The sequence below is a fragment of the Lampris incognitus genome, chromosome 18 (genome assembly GCF_029633865.1).
Source record: "Lampris incognitus isolate fLamInc1 chromosome 18, fLamInc1.hap2, whole genome shotgun sequence".
Lineage (NCBI taxonomy): Eukaryota > Metazoa > Chordata > Actinopteri > Lampriformes > Lampridae > Lampris > Lampris incognitus.
In genome coordinates this window covers 14,686,696-14,706,125 of record NC_079228.1, presented here as the reverse complement: position 1 = coordinate 14,706,125, position 19,430 = coordinate 14,686,696, and the positions used below count along the sequence as shown (strand labels likewise).

The 19,430-nt window shown below is 45.7% G+C and overlaps 2 protein-coding genes across 4 annotated transcripts in view; both read right to left on the bottom strand.

Annotated features, from left to right (window-relative positions):
* sdc3 (syndecan 3) overlaps nucleotides 1–2,636 on the bottom strand; it is a 35,212-nt gene extending 32,576 nt beyond the window's left edge. Inside the window, exon 1 of the mRNA XM_056298482.1 lies at nucleotides 2,247–2,636. Within this exon, the coding sequence (XP_056154457.1) occupies nucleotides 2,247–2,300 (54 nt within the window). The 5' untranslated portion in view covers nucleotides 2,301–2,636. The remainder of the gene's footprint in view (nucleotides 1–2,246) is intronic.
* Nucleotides 2,637–4,620: 1,984 nt separating this feature from the next.
* pum1 (pumilio RNA-binding family member 1) overlaps nucleotides 4,621–19,430 on the bottom strand; it is a 32,724-nt gene continuing 17,914 nt past the window's right edge. For all 3 annotated transcript variants that reach the window (XM_056297829.1, XM_056297828.1, XM_056297830.1), the window contains 10 exons: nucleotides 12,242–12,541; nucleotides 11,688–11,930; nucleotides 10,641–10,911; nucleotides 9,549–9,678; nucleotides 9,153–9,287; nucleotides 8,215–8,352; nucleotides 7,262–7,387; nucleotides 6,938–7,059; nucleotides 6,561–6,753; nucleotides 4,621–6,416 (listed from right to left, as the gene is read on the bottom strand). In XM_056297829.1, the coding sequence (XP_056153804.1) occupies nucleotides 6,285–6,416; nucleotides 6,561–6,753; nucleotides 6,938–7,059; nucleotides 7,262–7,387; nucleotides 8,215–8,352; nucleotides 9,153–9,287; nucleotides 9,549–9,678; nucleotides 10,641–10,911; nucleotides 11,688–11,930; nucleotides 12,242–12,541 (1,790 nt within the window). In that variant the 3' untranslated portion in view covers nucleotides 4,621–6,284. The remainder of the gene's footprint in view (nucleotides 6,417–6,560; nucleotides 6,754–6,937; nucleotides 7,060–7,261; nucleotides 7,388–8,214; nucleotides 8,353–9,152; nucleotides 9,288–9,548; nucleotides 9,679–10,640; nucleotides 10,912–11,687; nucleotides 11,931–12,241; nucleotides 12,542–19,430) is intronic.

Below are 19,430 nucleotides of genomic sequence, written 5' to 3'. Positions count from 1 at the left end.
AAGGTAACCCCCCCTCCCCACCCCCACCGGCTCTCACTTTAAACACACACACACACACAGCACTGAATTACCACTATTGCCCGTCGCGTTTTATACCTGAGTGTGCGAGCTTTTGTGTGTCCGTGTGTATATATGAGGGAAGTCTTTGTCCTCCAAGAGAGTGAGAAGGACCCACTTCCTGTGTCAAATTGCCTCTCACATTCCACACACTCTCTCGATCCCCCTCACTCACTCTGTTTTCCTCACTTCCCCATCGCTATCTCCCTCTCTCTCTCCCTCTCTCTCTCTCTCTATGGGGGGCTTTGTCTGCTATTGGAGGCACAAAACACTGATTCATCCCACGAGCTCAACATGATCCTCAACAACACGCCACTTCTCTCCACACGCACACAGACCCACGAAAAGAAGCGGCAACCGGCGAGGACAAGTTGGCAGTAGAGATACTCTATTTCTGAGCCCACACACAGACAGACGGACGGACAGTCCATGCAGATGCACATACGCAGACAAACACACACACACACATGGGCCCTCTATGGGACACAGCAGACGCCTGTGGGAAAATTACGACTCCCAGCGAAACCTACTACTCAGGATATGACATCACGAGTCCTACCACAGGAAGTACCAAAAAAAGACAATTAACTGGGGATGGCTCATCAAGACTAGACACACACACACACACACACACACACACACAACAGACAGACAGACATGCAGACACATCCATACACACACACACACACACACAACAGACAGACAGACAGACAGACAGACAGACAGACAGACAGACAGACAGACAGACAGACAGACATGCAGACACATCCATACACACACACACACACAGACTCGGTTGGTTGCTGGAGGCAAGTGTTGTTGACGCATGTGTTTGTGCATGCATCCCAGGGCTGGGTTGTCTGAGGTTAGTCTAGGGATCTCAGTGTGATGGTTACCTGTGCCAGAATGCAACACACCTGCATCCATCTGTGCAGATCTAACTCTGTGTGTGTGTGTGTGTGTGTGTGTGTGTGTGTGTGTGTGTGTGTGTGTGTGTGTCACACCTGCCTCCATCTGTGGAGTTAAAAACAGATTAGCTTAGTTAGAGGCCAAGGATCTTTGGCATAGATCTCCGCCAGATGACCCAGTAATAATAAGCAGTGTGTCTGGTCTGTGTAAATCGTCTGCTAAAACCAGTGCGTCTGCGTGATCAATGCAGTGGGGCAATGCCGGCGGAACATCTCCGGAAACAGTTGACATTTGTTTTTTTGTTGTAATGTTGTTGCTCGGCAATTCATTTTGTTTTCAACCGTTTGCCTCTTGCACTTTTCGTCCCTTTTTCTGTCAGCGCTTCAACAACACCTCCCGCTGCTCGTGGCTGTAGATAACGGGAGGTGTGGGTCGGATGGTTCACTCCTAATCAGCTCCCCCCTCTCGCGATTCCCGATGACATCATTCCATCCCTCGCGCACCGCATCGCGGTTAACTTCCCCACCCCACCCCTCCGACACACACACACACACACACACACACACCCCTCCGGTTTAAACGGGACATGCCCGGGGTCTGTCATCCTCTCCCTCCCAGACGAGGCCAGTTATTTACCGGCCGGGTCGGAGGAGGCGCACAGTAGCCTCAAGCAACCGACCAGCCGGTCATCCAACACCCCCCCCTCCTTTAGCCTGCCTGCTAATAAAGTCGTTAGATCCGCAATACCCAAATTATCGGCAGGATGCGAGCTGACAGACAGACACCACATGACAGGGCATCGAACAAAGACCCCGTAGTCAAGCTCAATTAGAGATCTCGCGCTAATTACGGACACACAAACAAACACACACACACACACACTCCAAACTGAAGGAGACATGGGGCCTGCCTGTGCCACAATGAACACCGACCCTGAGACACAAAGGCTAGGGGGGCGGGGGTGGACGGGAGCCGCCAGCCCCCCTGTAGCAGGAGTCACGGACAGCCAATGAGGCTGATATGTGGGTCGAGTCCAGGATTTACTACCGATCACTGACCATCAAGACACTCGAGCTTCCGAGCCACCTCATTAGAGAAAGTACAACACACACACAGACACACACACACACGCAGATACACACGGCATGAAGCGCCCGGGTATAACACGTCCTGCTTTGCGGTTGGCAGCACGGCGGCAGAAGAGCTCCCTCCTAACAATGGAGCGCAGCAGGCCGGGGTGGTGGTGGTGGTGGTGAGGGGGGGGGGAGGTTGGCTCTTACCGTGGCAGCCTGAGAAATCAGCGCCGTGAGCGCCAACACGCAAGGCAGCTTCATGCCCGGAGTACGAGCACAGCCTTCCCGATGCCTCCCGGTGACGCCGCCTCCTTCGCAGGGGAAACCACAAAAAAAAGGAAAAAGAAGCGCGTCTCTCGGTGCTCGGTAGTCCCTGGAAGTTCAGCACGCTCCGGCCGTCCCCTCGACCATCCGCCTGGCGTGTTTAATCCCTTCTCAGCAACAGCGGGACGCGGACGCTGCTCCTCCGGTTACCGGTGGTTTGACTGGGGAGGCGTCTTTTTTTATTTTTTTTGCCCCCCTCGGTCTCTTGTACGCCAGTCGACTTTCGTGCTGTAAATCTGATGGGTCTGCCAGACCTCTCTCTCTCTCTCTCTCTCTCTCTCTCTCTCTCTCTCTCTCTCTCGTGTCTTTTTTCTCCCCGTCTCTCTACCACACAGTCTCTCTCTCTCCTCCCCCTCTCCGCTGAGAGCAGGATGTTCCGTATGGCGACGCCGCTTGGCCAGGGAGTCTGGTAAAGAAGGAGGGCTGTGTGTGCGTGCGTGTGCGCGTGCGTGTGTATGAGGGAATGTGTGGGGAGATGAAGGGGGAAGGAGGAGGGGGGGCTGGATCTCCACCACGGGCGAAGCGAGGATGCCCCCTGCAGCTCGTATAGGCATCCACATCCACGGCCCCTTGGCTTGTCTCGCGGTTTCTTTCTGTTGCTTTTTCCACGAACGCCGAGTGAATCACCACCGGGGGGCGGGGGCGGGGCGGGGCAGGGGCATAGTCCACACTCCACCGGGCATTCATTCATCAGCCGGGGGTGAAGCCGTGCCTGTTAGGTGTGACCGCAGGTGGAGTTCCGGTACACTTCACACCCATTTGTCTGCGTTTAGACTTAAGCAACGCCACGGGCTTTCCAGCTTGTAGTCACCCGTTCGAGAGTCTCGACTCGTTTTTCAAAATATCCAGCGGCCTTTTCCGCCCGCTGCCTCCAGAACAAAAGATTGGCCAGGTGACGGGCAGGTTGACGCCCGGGAGTTTCCGCCATTTTGTCCTCACCTTTCGCCCAAAGCCCTACAGGTGAATAAAAAACGACGACGCTTGCCCACATATACTTGCGCATGAACGTTCACGTACACGTACTTTTCACCGCATTTTGACTACAACGAGGCGCAAAGGATGCTTCGGCCCCTCTCCATATCGCTCTGAAAGGCTGCGTCCACCCCCAGCTCCCTAAAACAGGGGCGGATCCACGGGGTGGGACAGGGATGACTTGGGCCACCCTCCATATTGTAATGTGCATATGAACCCTACATAGCCCTCGCCAAAATCCCGTACCCTGTCCCAAATCTCGCGAGCGGACGCCGGATTTCCGCTGCGTTGCTAAGGAAACAATCAACTATCAACTCGGTGCGAAGCAAAGCTAACGTTAGCTACCTTCAATTTTGTGATTTTGTATTTTTCGCAATTTTGGACAGCTGGCTGCTTTTGTAATTTTGGACTGCTGGCTGTCAACAACAGAACGGAGGTAAGTAACGTTAGTTGTCTGAAAATGAACATATATCTAATAAATAGACTTTCTCACATTTAAGAAAGCTGATCAGTATCCTATGCTCAAACGTGGAGCAAGCAAAGATTGAGTTAAAAACGTTAATGTTGATTGTGGATAACTTAGACAGGTTAAATTGTGGGTGTACAGCGTTTCCTTGATGAGCGCTAACCCCATAACAACATATTTTCGCGTTGCTACGGTGGCGCACACGTGACAAAGCCAAAAACGGGATTTTGGCGAGGCCTATGTAGGGTTCATAATATCGCTGGCGGGTCTGACCCTTTAGTCGAGCGGTGTGCGATGTCTCCTGCGGCGCGGGCGATACCGGTTCGCTTCCCGGCCGCGGCAGCTCCTGTGGTTGCGTTGTCCCCCGAATTCGCTACAATGTAAACACCTGGTCGTGCCTGTTGCCGCCCCAACATCAGAAGTACGTCAAAAGTGATTGTGTTGGTGGTCTGATCACATGACAATGAGCGTCTTACGGCATCCTTACTGGTTTCGTATCAGTATTCATTTTTTAATCAAATTTAAGAATTAATCCAACCACCGCCGCAGTATTCGTATCTCTTGCTCATCCAGAACAATCACAGCCGTTGCTGATTGGACACACTGAGCAACTCTTGCCTCCAGTTGGAATGAAAAAGACCAAAAATAAAAAAAGTTCCCATAACCTAGACGCTTGAAATGACGTCACACCAAGCTAGTGGGCCTTTCCTTTTCCTTCATTTGGTTGGTGCTTACCGGCGTAACAAATCAACATGCAACACAAAGCACAGACAATAATCCAAACTAGGAAAGCATCACAAGGGAGACAACGGTAAATTTTTGAAAGTTTTTTTTGTTCAGTTTTGTTTCAAAATAAAGATCACACAATTGTTTAGAGACAATCTACAACAGGAGTTACAAAAAATAGTTGCCCAGGCAATAAGCATACACAGGTTCTGTTAACTATACACATATGGTTACAGGTGTGCTCGTAGTAAATATACACAAGGCTGCTTCCAAATGTACACCGCACCATGGCGGGCTGCCTCTCACCCAAAAGGACATGGACAGTATGATACAGCACTTACAGCACTAGAGAAATGCCAAAAAACACAAGAGTCTCCTCTGTACAATCCATGGGTTTGTTATCCCTCCGTAAAGAGCCATGGGTGAGTTTGGGAGGTGGTCAAAAGGTGGGAGATTTCTCCCACCTGACCACCCTCCCACACACATAACGCCCTTTGCATGAAGGGAATCGCATTCCTATAAAAAAAGACATAAGAAAAAAAAAAAGAACCCCAAAACCTTCAACGTAAAGCAGAAGACACCACTAAGTCTAACAGAACTTGTCCTATTGGGAGTCTCTGGGAGATTGACGTCTCTTAATTTAAGCAGTGACAAGATAAAGATAAAATAAAGCGTGGCGGGTCTTTGTACAAGGACTACGCTGTATAGAAAGGGCTTTTCAAAACCAAAAAAAATTTGATATTACAATTTACAATATACAACAACTCATATGTCACAACCAAGGAGGTGAGAATATACACTGAAATGCACAGTTTTTTTCCTAAGATTTTTTTCCATAGTGAGTTTTTTTTTTTGTAATTCTTTTATTCTCATACCAAAAAGGGTGGTAAAGCACTTTTACATTACAAGGGTTTACAAATGTACAATTATACAGTCAGAAGTATGTGGTCACTACTAGGATACATTATAGATACAGATTCAACATCAAAAACCAGAAAAACTACAAAGTTTTATATATATATATTTATATATATATATGCAAAGGTCTACACCAAGTATACACGTTATATTTATAGCAAGACCAGAAAACGAATCTCCCATGCTAAATGATCTGTCTGCTGGTTAGCCAATGGCATGTGTATGTCTACGATTCCATTATGTCAGACAAATTAAATACTTGTTCCATCTTATAGTGGTAAAAAATTGGGGTGGCAAGGTGGTTGGGGTGCTGGGATTGTGTGTGTGTATGTGAACGCATGTATGTGTTTGTATGCAGCAGTAGCAAAAAGTGAAATGACTTCTAGTTTATCTGATGCGACGGAAAAAAAGCCAAAAAACAAAACAAACAAACAAAAAAACCCCAACAACAAAACAAACAAAAGCAAAAAGAGATTGGAGTGGTGAGAGCGGTCTAAGCCTCAACTCACTTTTCTCTCTCTCTCTCCCCCCCCTCCCCCAGCTCAGCAGGCCTGGGCTCAGGCAGGAAGGGGGGGTGGGAAAAAAATGGATATACTGTAAGGCTGCCTGTACTAACAGGTTCCTCCAGAGATGTGGGGGTGGGGTAATAGGAACAAGAGGTGCTGGGTGCCCTTGATGGGGAAAGATTCAGGGGGAAAGAGGTGCATGGTGCTCAGAGGCATTAGGGTGGGGGATGGTTGCCATGATAGCATGATGAGGGTAAGACAGAGGGCAGTAGATAGGTTAATATGGATTAGTAGACATGATGTCAGGTTAGGGTGGGGTTGGTGGTCTTATGTTTACATGATGCCATTGGGGGGGCCGCAGAGGGGCCCCAGGTCGACACCGTTCTTCATGTAGTACTTCTCCAACTTGGCCAGGATGTGTTTACCGTAGGTGTACTTCCTCAGGGTGGAAATGTGAGGCCGGATCTGTGTGTGTGTTGTTGGGGGGAGGAGAAAAAAAACAAGTTATTAAATATTCCTACCCAGATGGAAATTATACGGACGCATGCATACACCAAACAAACTGCACAACAAACCCCCCCCCCCACACACACACACACACACACACACCTTGTGCATGACGATCTTGCGCTGTGTGGGCTCAGCCACGTCGATCATCTTCTGCACCACATAGTTGGCGTACTGGTCCTTCATCATAGTGTATAAGGCACTGTGGGGGCCCTCCGTCAGACTGCACACCTCGTCTATCAGCACCGCACGCTCTGCCCGCGATGCATGGGTTACACACTTCTCCACCACATTGCTGAAGGGAGGGAAAGAAAAGAGGCAGCAGGGTTGAGTGAGATGGGGGGAAAAAAAATCACTCGAAGGCTTTTAATGATCAAGTGGAGCAAGAAATAAAAAAAAAACTTTAACAGTCACATTAGGAAACTGAGCTGCAAGTCGTCAATGTCAGGCTTGTGTGCGGGTGTCAGACAAATCTTTACCTGGCAAACTTGTGCTGGCTCAGTCCCAGTACGTTGCCTCTAATCTCTGCCACGATCTTGCTCTTATCTTCCGCTCGGCCATGCTCCAGAACATGCTGGATGACATAGTTGCCGTACTGGTCCTAAGAAAGCAGAAAAAACACGACCACATGAGTCTGGACACCTGGGGACAATAATTGCTGCCTTTGATGGCACATAATTATAGAAAAAAAAAATTCTGTGAGAAAGACTCATGAGCAAAGTGAAGGTTTCACTTTTTACTCATTGACACAACAGCTGGCAAAGAAACCAGCTACTGTGAGAGTGTATGTGCGTGCGTGCTACCTGCACCAGCTGCTCAGTGTGTTGGTGGAGCTCCTCTAGAATAGGCAGGGTCTGTTCCGGAAGGCAATGTTCTAGAATGCGCTGGATGACTCGGCAGCCGTAGGGGTGGGTGGAGAGGGCAAACACCTGCAGTACACGCACAGTTACACACCATGTTGTCCTGAGTTATAACGGGTCAAGTATTGCACAGATAGCTGCCAAAAGTGAGGGGCTCGACTCCCACTGAGGACACCCATGTTAATGCAAGGCATCACGGTCAACATAAAGCAGTTTGTATACAAATGTCAGCTATTAAACCAAACACCAATACACACCGATCTCTCAGGTGTAGAGTGAACAAGTCTTTCTGTATCCATAACACTACCGTCTTAGCCTAATCTATTTCATACTTTCACACACCCAACACACCCCTGCAGGGAAGGTGGAAGTCAAATTCTTGACATGCTTTCAGCTACATAAACAAATCTGAGCCTCTGGTTGGAAAGCCAGTAATGCTGCCTGCAAATTTGTGAAGCAAAACATTTTCACCGACAGAACCAACAGTTTTACTGTCATGGGACCCATGGCGCACTTCAAAACAGATACCACTCATTTTCACTTTGTTAGCGATGCATGCGCACCCGAGAGTCCATCTTTACACTTTATGCTAATCTGACATTTAGACGGTGGTTATAAGATGGTGGTTGCTGCCACTGGGCTGAGGTTTTTGTTACCACGGCAACTTACCCTTTTCCTAGAAAGTGACAAAGATAGAGGTCCCCACAGAGACTGTGTGTAAGCCTGTGCTTCTGCAGTGATTATTTACTCCCTGCCACAAGCCAGTGACAGAGTACGTGTGTGTGTATGTGCACGCACAAGTAAATGAGTGTATGGCTGTTTGCCAAGACCTGTCAAGTTCCAGTGATTTGAGTTTGGAATTGTTTTGTATTTGTGTGTGAGCCAAGGGGACCCACCTGTCCCTTGAAGGCGTCTATGATGAAGTGCAAGGCGTGCGGCTGGACACACTCGATACACTTCTGCACCACATGGTTCCCATTCTGATCCTTAACACACTTCAATACGTGTCCATCCAGCTCACGCACCATCTCACTCTGCGGAAGGGAGGAAGGGTGGTAGAGAGAGAGAGAGACAGCAAGAGAGATGGAGATGGACACAGACAGACGGCACAAGTGAGAGAGAATAAAACCAAGTGTGGAGATGAAACTGCATAAAAAGTCAAATAGTGCCCGAAAGCATTCTCCAGCTTTATTTTTCAAAGTGACTACAGAAGCAAGAATAACAACTCTGCCTTTAAACTGACCAGGATGAGTCTTGCTGGAGTCTTTTAAGGACAGACAGACATCGTCCTCTCTTTCACTCACACACACAGTTAACTTTTCTAAAACCACTGTGTTTGAAAAAAATCCTTTCCTGGAGACTTTTGTTTAAATTCATTTAAACGCCTGTAGTTCCAAATTACCATATAAACTGTGGCATCATTAGTGTCATTCACAGTTGACTGGCTGCTGGGGACCAACTGCTATTCGAAGCAGTCTCCTGAAATCATAATGTAGATGAAACACTAAGGAACATGCTGCTTTACCACATTCAGCACCAATTTGAAATAATAAAACCTACAGTAACCCGAGTTCTCATCACAATGGCCTCTCCCATACATCACAGTGGCGAAGCTTTAAATTTGTTGACAAACGCCAGGATATGTGTGTCCAATACTAGTACACACACGCACACAAAATCTACTGCAGAATAGCTTCCGTACAAATATGTCTGAGGGACGGTGGAGAACAATGAGTTGCAGTAACACTTTTACCATGTGCAGTAAGCTCCCTTTCCTCATCCGCCATATCAGACACACCCAGCACAGAGCCCAGTTAGAGGACAGCGTACTTACAATGACCTGCTGGTCCGAGGGGATGAACTCCAGGGCCTTTTGAATGACTCTGCAGCCGTACATCTGGAGAGCCAGGGACAGCACATGGCCTCGGATCCTCTCTGCTAAAGCCAGCTTCTGGTCAAGGCTGCCAAACTAGATACATACCCCCACACAATTAGCTTTTAAGTCCTCTAATCTGCCTAACATACTGCACAAACATGTCAAACACACCACAAATCTAACGTTTCCCTTAATCAAATGATGCCAACTGGCAAAAAAAAAAAAAAGGCACACACATACAATTCCAGGGAAATATCACCTAAGACAGGCTGTATATCATGTCCTTCTAGTGAAAAAATTGATTCTCCAGCCTCACACACTGGTAAAGATGACTGCCCATAAACAAAGACTCACTTCAAAGAACTTCTGGATGACATAGTTTCCAAAGACATCCACCATGAGCTGGTACGCTGCCTGGAGGATCTCACTAAAGACTAGCTGGCGCTCTGCGGAGCTGGCCCGCTCCAACTTCAACTGGATAAACCTGGATAGCAGGAGGAGAGGGGGTAGGACACTTGTGATTTTGCTATTGCAGAGGAGCTCAAAAGATAACTGCTACGATAGCCTTATTTTTTTCTTCTTTATTGAATATTTCAAGGGAAAACATATGCCTTTAAAGCTCTGAGAACTAAGAAGAGTACAGCTGTAGACAATATACAAACAGCAAGCTGACCCAGATTACACTCGGTGTACAGTGAACACGTAAACCCATAGAGCAGAGAGAAGACCAGCCTCACATCTGAATAAACCCAAGAGCATGGACAAATGAACAGGCTTGCCCACATGAGAGAGAACTATTCCCACATAGTTAACCTATGATGGGGAGCGCTCTAGAGGAAGGAACCATCTGAGACCAGGAGATTGAACTCAAAAGAGAGTGAAGACAGGAGAAAAGGGGAGGTAAGTGATGAGGTGGAGAGAGGTCCAAGCTGCCAACCAAGAAGTGATAGAAGCCGGAAAAAGATTTAAAAAAAAGGGTGAGTGATGTTGAAGGGAGTTTGTGAGTATGTGTGTGGGTGGCGGGTCTGGAATGTGCAGGCTGGATATTAATAGCACCTTCCAGAAGAAAACTGAGGTCTATAAGGCAGTGCTAGATCAGTCCAGACTGAAGCAGTGCACTGTGGCCTGAACCACAGCAGCTTGTAAGATGCCTGCCCATTGAAACATGAGTCTGGACAACATCAACGGCATGGACAGGGATGGTGAAATATCATTCACACCGAACATCTTGTTATCAATACGGGTATGTGAGTGAGATGGACAAGAGCGAACCAAGCAAGTCTAAGAGACAGGCAAGATAAACTAATGCTATCTCTGTGAGGCATTGTATCACAAAGTGGTTGGGGTTTCAGGGTCAAAGTGGGCAAAGGGTAATTGTCAAGGTGTTGTGTGTACCAACATCCTTCTTTGTTGGGGTGTTTGTCATATATGTGTGTGTGTGTATACCTGCTGCCGTGCTGGTCCTGGCTAAACTCCATGATGTGGCCAGCGATGTCCCTCAGCTGCAGGTTGGGGTAGCGGTTGTTCCTGAAGTCCTCCAGTAGGCGGCTGCGACCCGATGGCATCACATCTGACATGCCATAGCGTAGCCGTGACGACGGGAACAGTTGGCTGCTGGGAGAAAAGAGGGAGGAGCCCGAGCTGGCAGCACTGCGGTACTTGGCTTCTGCACCAGGCGCCGCAGAGATGAAACGCCCGCTGCCATTGGTCAGGCCTCCTGTGGAGGAATGAGGGTGGAAGAGAGGTGAGTGGCATTTGACGGAATGATAACTAATGTTACACATACCAAACAGGACTTGCAAGAATAGACCCAAAGATATATTACATGTACAGACAGAATCATCAGGTGTTGGAAAAGTTTTTGCTTGAAGTGGAAAAAAAGCAGAAAAAAGAAAAAAAAAGAAAAAAAAGAAAAAGTGAAAAACAAAAAAGATTTCTCAGCATTTTTGGAGAAGATGGAAGAAACTGAAATCCTGGCTGCGGCCATAAAAAAAAATTTGACGAAGGCGCATGTTAGGTGCGGGCTATGGTCAGAAAATTCGACACTAATCATTGACATTTGAAATAAAATGGAATATGAAAAGAAAAAACGCTATCACACAATTTAAGAGCTTAACCAAACCGTTGTCTTGTTGAGAAAATGGACCTTGGTTGGGTTATTGTGCACGTCAATGACAAGCGCATTTGCTTGAGCAATGGCGGGTGAGGATCTGGCTCTTAGCGAGGATGCCAATCAGATGATTTAAGAACTCAACTAGTGTTGAACAACCTCAGTTGGTTTAGGGGCAGGAATTGATTAATGCAATCCCTTGCAAGGCAGTATAGATGCACAAGTGAAAGCACTGAATCTGAAACTTTTCCAACCCAACTATGCTTGAAAAGGAAGCATTTCAGTTGTCACCAGTTATGAACCACAGCTTTCTTTGTGTAACATCACTTGAGCAGCCAAGATTTTAGTACATTAGGTTGATCAGTGTTCACACACATACATACCGAGGTTGAGGTTGGACGAGGAGCTGTGATTGGATAGGGAGGGTGGGGGTGTTAGAGAGTGGGAGGGGCCCTGATTGGGGAGGGGCATGCCAACGGGGCCGGGGGAAGAGCTAAAGCCCAGGGTTCCATTGTAGAAGCCTCCATGGCCAATTGGGGTGAGGCTGGAGGGCGTACGTTTGTACAAGTCACTACTGCCTGTCAGCGAGTCCCGTCTGGACCCACTGCCACCACTGGAGTTAGCCACTAGAGGGAGACAAACACACAGATCTGATAATACTATCTGGAGAGCTACAAGACAAATCATTGTCAAAACAGTCAGTCAATACAGCTACAGATCAAAGGTGTTTTTTTCCGCAATTACTTAGCAGTGCTTTATTAATTATTTATCAAATGATAATTAGAAATACCACAATAAAGAGAACATAACAGGTACTTGGCTGACCACTTCAATAATCCGACACTTAATTGCTCTGACACCAGTTTGAAATTAATTATTTGTTCCAACATTAGCAGCAGCCGCACATGCACACAACATAAACATACGACTCTCATACCTGCAGTGCCAAAACCACCCAGTGTGGCTCCCAGTGTAGCTCCGAGGGAGGAGGAGGCAGGCTGGCTGAAGCCCAAAGAGGCCGAGCCTGGGCCGGGCTGGGCAGACCCCTGTGAGAAAAGGGAGGAACTTTGGGAGGAAGAACTGAGGGAGGAAGAGCCATAGAAAGAACTGCCACCCAGCGCACCACCTGGGCCACCCTGCTGCTGAGGCTGCTGGGATGTCATGGCACGAAACGGACCGTTGGCTCCACCACCAAGGCCGCCGTTGGCACCACTTGCCGAAGCTGCTGCCGCTGCCACTAGAAAGATGGCAAGACGAGAGGGAGAGAAGAAAGAGGACAAATAAGTTCGAGGTAATTATTAGGGTTTCTCTAGGTCGGTAAAATCCAGGGGCCTGTATCACAAAGCGGGGTAACGGAGTCAGATAACAGCACTGAGTTATACCTGGAACAGTGCTTGTACTTCAGTCCATGTTCCGGGTTTGGGGAATACTGGGTTTTACTTAGCCAAGTTATCCGGTTCTCTTTAGCGAGTCTGCTTTGTGATATTAACACCTGGCAGCCTGCCTTAGTAGTGTTCTCTACCAAATGTGTTTGCTTTGGCCTTCTGAATAAATTTTTGATGGACCAGGTGTTGCATAGATAACGAGGAGCCGACTCACTGGACGCCTGTTCTAACAACACTATACTCAGCCTTTGCATGACTATAATAACAATGTAAATTCTGGATGTGAACACCAACTCTGACAGTGTGATAGCAGTTTAAGGCCTTATGCCTTTGAGAATTTGCCTCAGATGTACTGTGTAAGAGGTCAATGTTTCTTAATTCACTGTTGGATCCATGTGGACCTGTGATATTTGCTTGCACGTTTAACAACATAAAATGTGAATTAGAGAAGAATCAAAGAAGGTTCAATCACTTCTATAAAAACACAGCTCAATGTGAAGATAATTCCTGATGGGGAAATCAGGCGATGCCTGATTGACCATCCACCTTTCCACCTCTCCTAGCTACACCACACAGTTTCCCATTACTACTAACAACAGAAGCCACAATGATGGTGCAAGCCAGGAGTGTAATAACAGCTCAGCCTCATCCCCATAAACCTGCAGTAAAAGTTTTCAGATATTTAGGCAGATGTATTACAAACCAATAAGAGTGACAACACACAATTCAGCTCAGATGGCTACTCAATATGAAGCTACACAACATATACTGCTAGAAACATTTCTTAGCTGCTAGCTAAGGAAAAAAACACGCACGCGCGATAGTAGATCAGTCTTTAAAGTATTTCTAATCTTAACTGCAGGTTCTAATACACTGTAGTCACTTCTTGAATGTGATCACTTGTTCAATAAATACATAGATATTCACACAAGGCAACACAAACCTGTAGCAAAACTAAATAATAACAATCTTTTATTTATATAGCCTTTTTCTAAAACAATGTTACAAAGTGCTTTACAAAGACATGAAACCAGACAAGGCAAAAATAAGAATAAATGCAGGAAAAGCTCAGACAGGCTGAAGACTGATAATGTGGGAACCAAAATGTAAGCACTTTTGTAATAGGGAGGCTTTTTCCTAAAATGTTAGGAGATTCCTGGCTTGTGCCATCTCCTTGTGTAACTCTTCCCAATTTATAACTTCGGGAAAACAAACTTGTAATTATATTTCAAAACTGAAATGCAACCAAATTGTCCTAATTTTTTATGCTCGTTACATAACAGCACAAATGAAATATTTATGATTTCTTCACAGAATTGATGGAATTGAATTCCAGGGGCTTCAAGCCAATAGGCTGGACAATCACTCATGCATATTTACATTTGACTAGAAATTTCCTTGGAACGGCCTTAAAAAGCACAACTCCTGAGAATTGGAAAATATGGAGCCTACACTTCTTCAGATACAGACTCAGAAAAACTGAGATCCCTCTTAATGGAATAATTCTTCAATCAATAAATAAATAAATAATACATACTCAGGGCGGCGATAGGAGTTTTAAACACAATAACAGCCAAATAATATCAAGCCACATAACCAAAAAGGTAAATGTTAATACCAAAATGATATTACAGAATCTTTATTTGTTGAAGCCATTTGGCCTGGGTAGTAACTTTAACAATAACTTTAAATGTTAAATTTCAGAAATACAGATTAATGAATAAGCAACTTCATTTAAGGAAGTGAAGAAACAGTGTTTTTTTCTGAAAAAATTAAGCCATTTGTATTTCTGACAAATACCATCATAGTCGTCCATCAACTAGTTATTAAATCAGTCCCATTAGGAATGCCTGTGAATAACTGATTCACAAAAATTCATCATTTTGTAACTAGTGATGGGTACGAGTACTCAAGTGTCAAGTATTCGTAAGTGACAGCAACGATCGATCATAACACAACAAATCCATGAATCAACGTTTATCTAATACACTGATGAGCCAGAACATTATGCCCACTCACAGGTGAACCAAATAACATTGATCAACTCCGAACAAGGGTATATGTCAAGGTCTGGGTAGATTAAATGGTAAGAGAACAATCAGTTCTCATAGTCAACATGTTGGTTGCAGGAGAAATGGGCAGGGGTAACTGAGCAACTTTGACCAGGATCAAAATGTTATGGCCAGATGACTTGAGTCAGAGCATCTCTGAAACAGCAACGGTTGTGGGGTACAGTGGTGAGTACCTACAGACAGTGGTCAGAGGAGGGACAAACCACACACCGGCGACAGGGTGCTGGATGCCCAAGGTTCATCACTGTGTGAGGGGAGCAAAGGCTATCGTGGCACAAGCCACAAAAAAATAAGAAATTATGGATATGGGAGGAATGTGTCACAACACACAGTGCATCGCAGCCTGCTGCATATGGGGCTGTGTAGCTGCAGACTGGCCAGAGTGCCCATGATGACCCCTGTCCACTGTCGAAAGTGCCTACAATGGGCAAGCGAGCACTGGTACTCGATGCTGGAGTAGTGGAAGGTCACCTGGTCCGATGAGTCCCGTTTTCTTTTAGATCACATGAATGGCCGTGTACATGTGCGCCATTTACCTGGGGAAGTGATGGCACCAGGATGCACTGTGGGTAGATGACAAGCCGGTGGAGGGAGTGTGCCGCTCTGGGCAATGTTCTGCTAGGAAACCCTGAGTCCAGCCGTTCATGTGGACATCAATTTGACATGTGCCACCCACCTAAACATCGTTGCAGACCAGGTACATCCCTTCATGGCAATGGTATTCCCTGATGGCAGTGGCCTCTTTGAGCAAGATAATGTGCCCTGCCACACTGCACACATTGTTCGGGAATGGTTTGAGGAACATGAAGAAGTGGTTCAAGGAGTTGCTCTTGCCTCCAAATTGTCCAGATCCCAATCCGAATGAGCATCTGTGGGATGCGTTGGACCGACAAGTCCGATCCACAGCGGCTCCATCTCGCATCTTACAGGGCTTGAAGGATCTGCTGCTTATGTTTTGGTGCCAGATACCACAGGACACCTTGAGGGATCTTGTAGAGTCCATGCCTCGACAGGTTGGTGCTGTTTTGGCGGCACACGGAGGACCAACATCATATTAAGGAGGTGGACATAATGTTTTGGCTCATCAGTATATAAATTTTTTTTTTAAATCTTGCAACTTCATGAAATACATTTTACACCAATCGAAGTCCAGTACCAGAAAACACAACATAAATCCTTCCAGAAATTGAGCCTTATCTTCATAAAAAGAAAAATATCTTCATTTAACATTTTGTGATTGATTACAGTGGCATTGGGGGCGGGAACTTAAGGTCCGCTGAGACTAAACAGATGATAATCATTTCAGAGACTGTGGCGCAGCAGCCTCTTCTAAGCAAAAGCTGTGGCACTAGCTACAGTTAAGGTCAAAATTATTAGCCCCCTTTATGAAATCAAACAAAACCCTTAAGTTTTCCATGGAAATGACCATAACCAAAAGTGTTTATCGTTTAATTGCTTCCAAAAGAACAAAGACAAAATCTCCACTAAGCTTGATATTTTACTGATGTGCTGAATTGAAACAAGAAAAAACAAAAACAAGGCCAAAATTATTAGCCCTCTGACAATTAATAGTCAATAGTGTAACCTTTCTGACTCACAACTGACAACAACCTCTTATTTAGTTAGTTCCTAACTAGGTTGGCACAAGTCTCTCGAGTGATCTTAGCCCATTCTTCCATGGCAAATTGTTCCAGCTCATCCAAATTGCATGGTTTTCAAGCATGGACATTAACCTTGAGCTCCCGCCACAGATTCACAATAGGATTGAGATCTGGGCTCTGAGAGAGCCACTCCAGGATCTTGATTTTGGTGTCCTTCAAAAAGTTTTGGACCAACTTTGATGTATGCTTTGAGTCATTGTCTTGCTGGAAGACCCAGCAGTGACCTAAAGCTAGGCTGGCAGCAGATTTCTTTACATTATCCTTCAAAATGTCAACATAATCTTCTTTCTTCATGATCCCATGCACCCGAACAAGTTTCCCTGTGCCTGAACCAGCAAAACAGCCCCACAGCATTATGCTCCCACTACCATGTTTAACTGTGGCAACTGTGTTTTTAGGGTTGAAGGCCTCTCCCTTCCTTTGCCAAACAAAAGCAACATCCATGTACCCAAGCAGCTCAAGTTTAGTCTCATCAGACCAAAGGACAGCCTTCCAAAACTCATGCCCATGTTTCAAATGTTCACGGGCAAACTTCAGTCTGGCTTTGATGTGCCACTGTGTGAGCAATGGAGTTTTTCTTGGACAATGACCTCGAAGCCCACCACGACGAAGAGCCCTCACAACAGTCTTCCTTGAAACATCAAGTCCAGAAGAGGCCAGTTCAGAAACAACCATCTTGGCAGAGATCTGGGGATTGTTGCTGACATCTCTTGACTATTTTCCTCTTCAAAGTTTTTGAAATCTTGCACTTTCGACCACACCCAAGTTTGTTTCTAACAGAATTTGTCTCCTTGTGCTTTGCAATGATGCAACGCACAGCTGTTCTAGGATGCTTGGAAATGGCAGTATAGCCTTCCCCCCTTAAGATGAGCATCCACTATCTTCTTTCTGAGTTCCAGACTGATTTCTTTACTTTTTGGCATGATGAAATTAATTCTTACCACGAATTTAACAGTAGTGCCTCTCAATCAAGTGTTCAAGTGCCACTAGCCCTGTTCATTGGAGTCCCTTAAGTAAAGTTCAATGCTGACTGATTGCTCAGGTGTGGTTTGAAAGCTGATTGATTACTCAGGTGTGTTTTGAAAGCAAAAAAAAAAAAATCACATGGGGGCTAATAATTTTGATCACCTCAATTTTCACTACATTTGGTATAAAGCAAACCTGAAGATTTATTTTACATTCTAAAATGTACCAAATAGGGGCCTTAACATTGATGAATGTTTTACTATGTAAAGTTTTATGAATGATGCAAACATTGGGCAGAATTTTAGGGAAATGTTCCATAGTTCCTTGGGGGCTAACAGTTTTGACCTTAACTGTATATAACTAGCTAACAATGGCTTCGAAAACACAGTGAGGTGTGGAAACACTGACAAAATTGAACAAAACAGTGCAGTGCAAGTTATGCAGCGCAAAACTATCACATAAATAAGAATGGATTACATTTATATAGCGCTTTTCTAGCTGCAACAGCCACTCACGGTGCTTTATAATCAACGAACGCCTCACATTCACCTATGCACTCACATTCACACACCAACAGCGGTGTCAGCCATGCAAGGTACCAGCCAGCTCATCGAGAGTGGTTAGGGGTTAAGTGTCTTGTTAAAGGACACCTCAGCATTTCACAAGGGGGAGTCAAGGATCGAACCGCCAACCCTCCAATTACCAGGCAACGTGCTCTACCTCGAAGCCACTGTCTCCCCTATAACTACTACTAGCACAATGCACCATCACCTCACATTTAAACACAAAATGTCAAGTGAAAACGAAGACGCTAGCCAGACACGAATAACGTCTTTTACTACAATCAGACGTACATGCGATGCTAGCAGAGTTGAAACAGCACAGCTATTAGCTGAAATGTTAGCCACAAATTTGTTGCCTTTAAGTTTTGTTGAGGGGCAAAGATTTATAGAATTAATGAATTACCTTGAGCCCCAATATGACGTGCGTTCTTGCAAGAAAATCACTGCAAGAATAGATGCTCTATATGAAAGGAGTGCTTCTTTACTTAAAGACATCCTATCGAAGTCAGAAAGGGTTGCTGTCACTACTGACTTTTGGCCTTGGCCAACTACTGATTCCCATGTAATGTAATGAATAGAAAATTCACAGTGTTATTAGAAACACCCAGTTTCGATGAAACAGACAGCTGTAAACATAGCCAACTACCTAAAGGGTGCAACAGAAAAGTGGCTGTTGACATCTGAGTGTTAGCATGTGTTCATGACAATGCTACTAATAAATATGGTTCTGGCGAATCAAGGTCTATGGGAATCAATGCCTTGCTCCGCCCACACCCTTCAGCTTGCAATTAATGAGGGCTTCAGAGTTGCTAGTGTGAGCCGTGTGATAGCTGCAAGCAGCAAATTGGTTGCACATTTTCACTAGAGCACAGTAGCCACAACATTGCTCAAGAAAACAACAAAACCTACCCAAGTACAAACTGATTCAGTGTTGTCGTATGCGCTAGAATTCGGTCTGTGACATGTTTGAACATCTCCTCGAACAGAGGTAGACTGTTGTCAGCCACTCGCTCAGATCGTAATGTCACAAAACTGTCAGATGCATGGATGCTTGAGCTGACAGATGAGCATTGGCAAACTGTTGGAAGATTTGACTTCAGTGCTCCAGTCTTTGACATGCGCCACAACTGCAATGTGCAATGAGACGTGTATTTCAATGGTGTAGCCAATCACAAATAATCTCATCACCAGACACCCAAATACAGAGTGGCGAGTCTCAGAGAGTGTCTAATTTCAAAACAACTGTGGCACAATCTCTGAAATGGCACATATTCGCAGGTGACCCGCAAAATGCTGAGGTAAGTAGCCCTATCTGTGGTCGCCTCAGCATTACAACCAAGGCATAAACATCTGAAGTTTCTTGTGCCAGAGCTTCGACAGAGTAAAGGAGAAACTTAAAACAGCTTTGTGACACGATTCCAGACAGCCTAGATGCTGCCAAACACGGCGACATTGAACATGGAGACTTTCAGTCTGGGG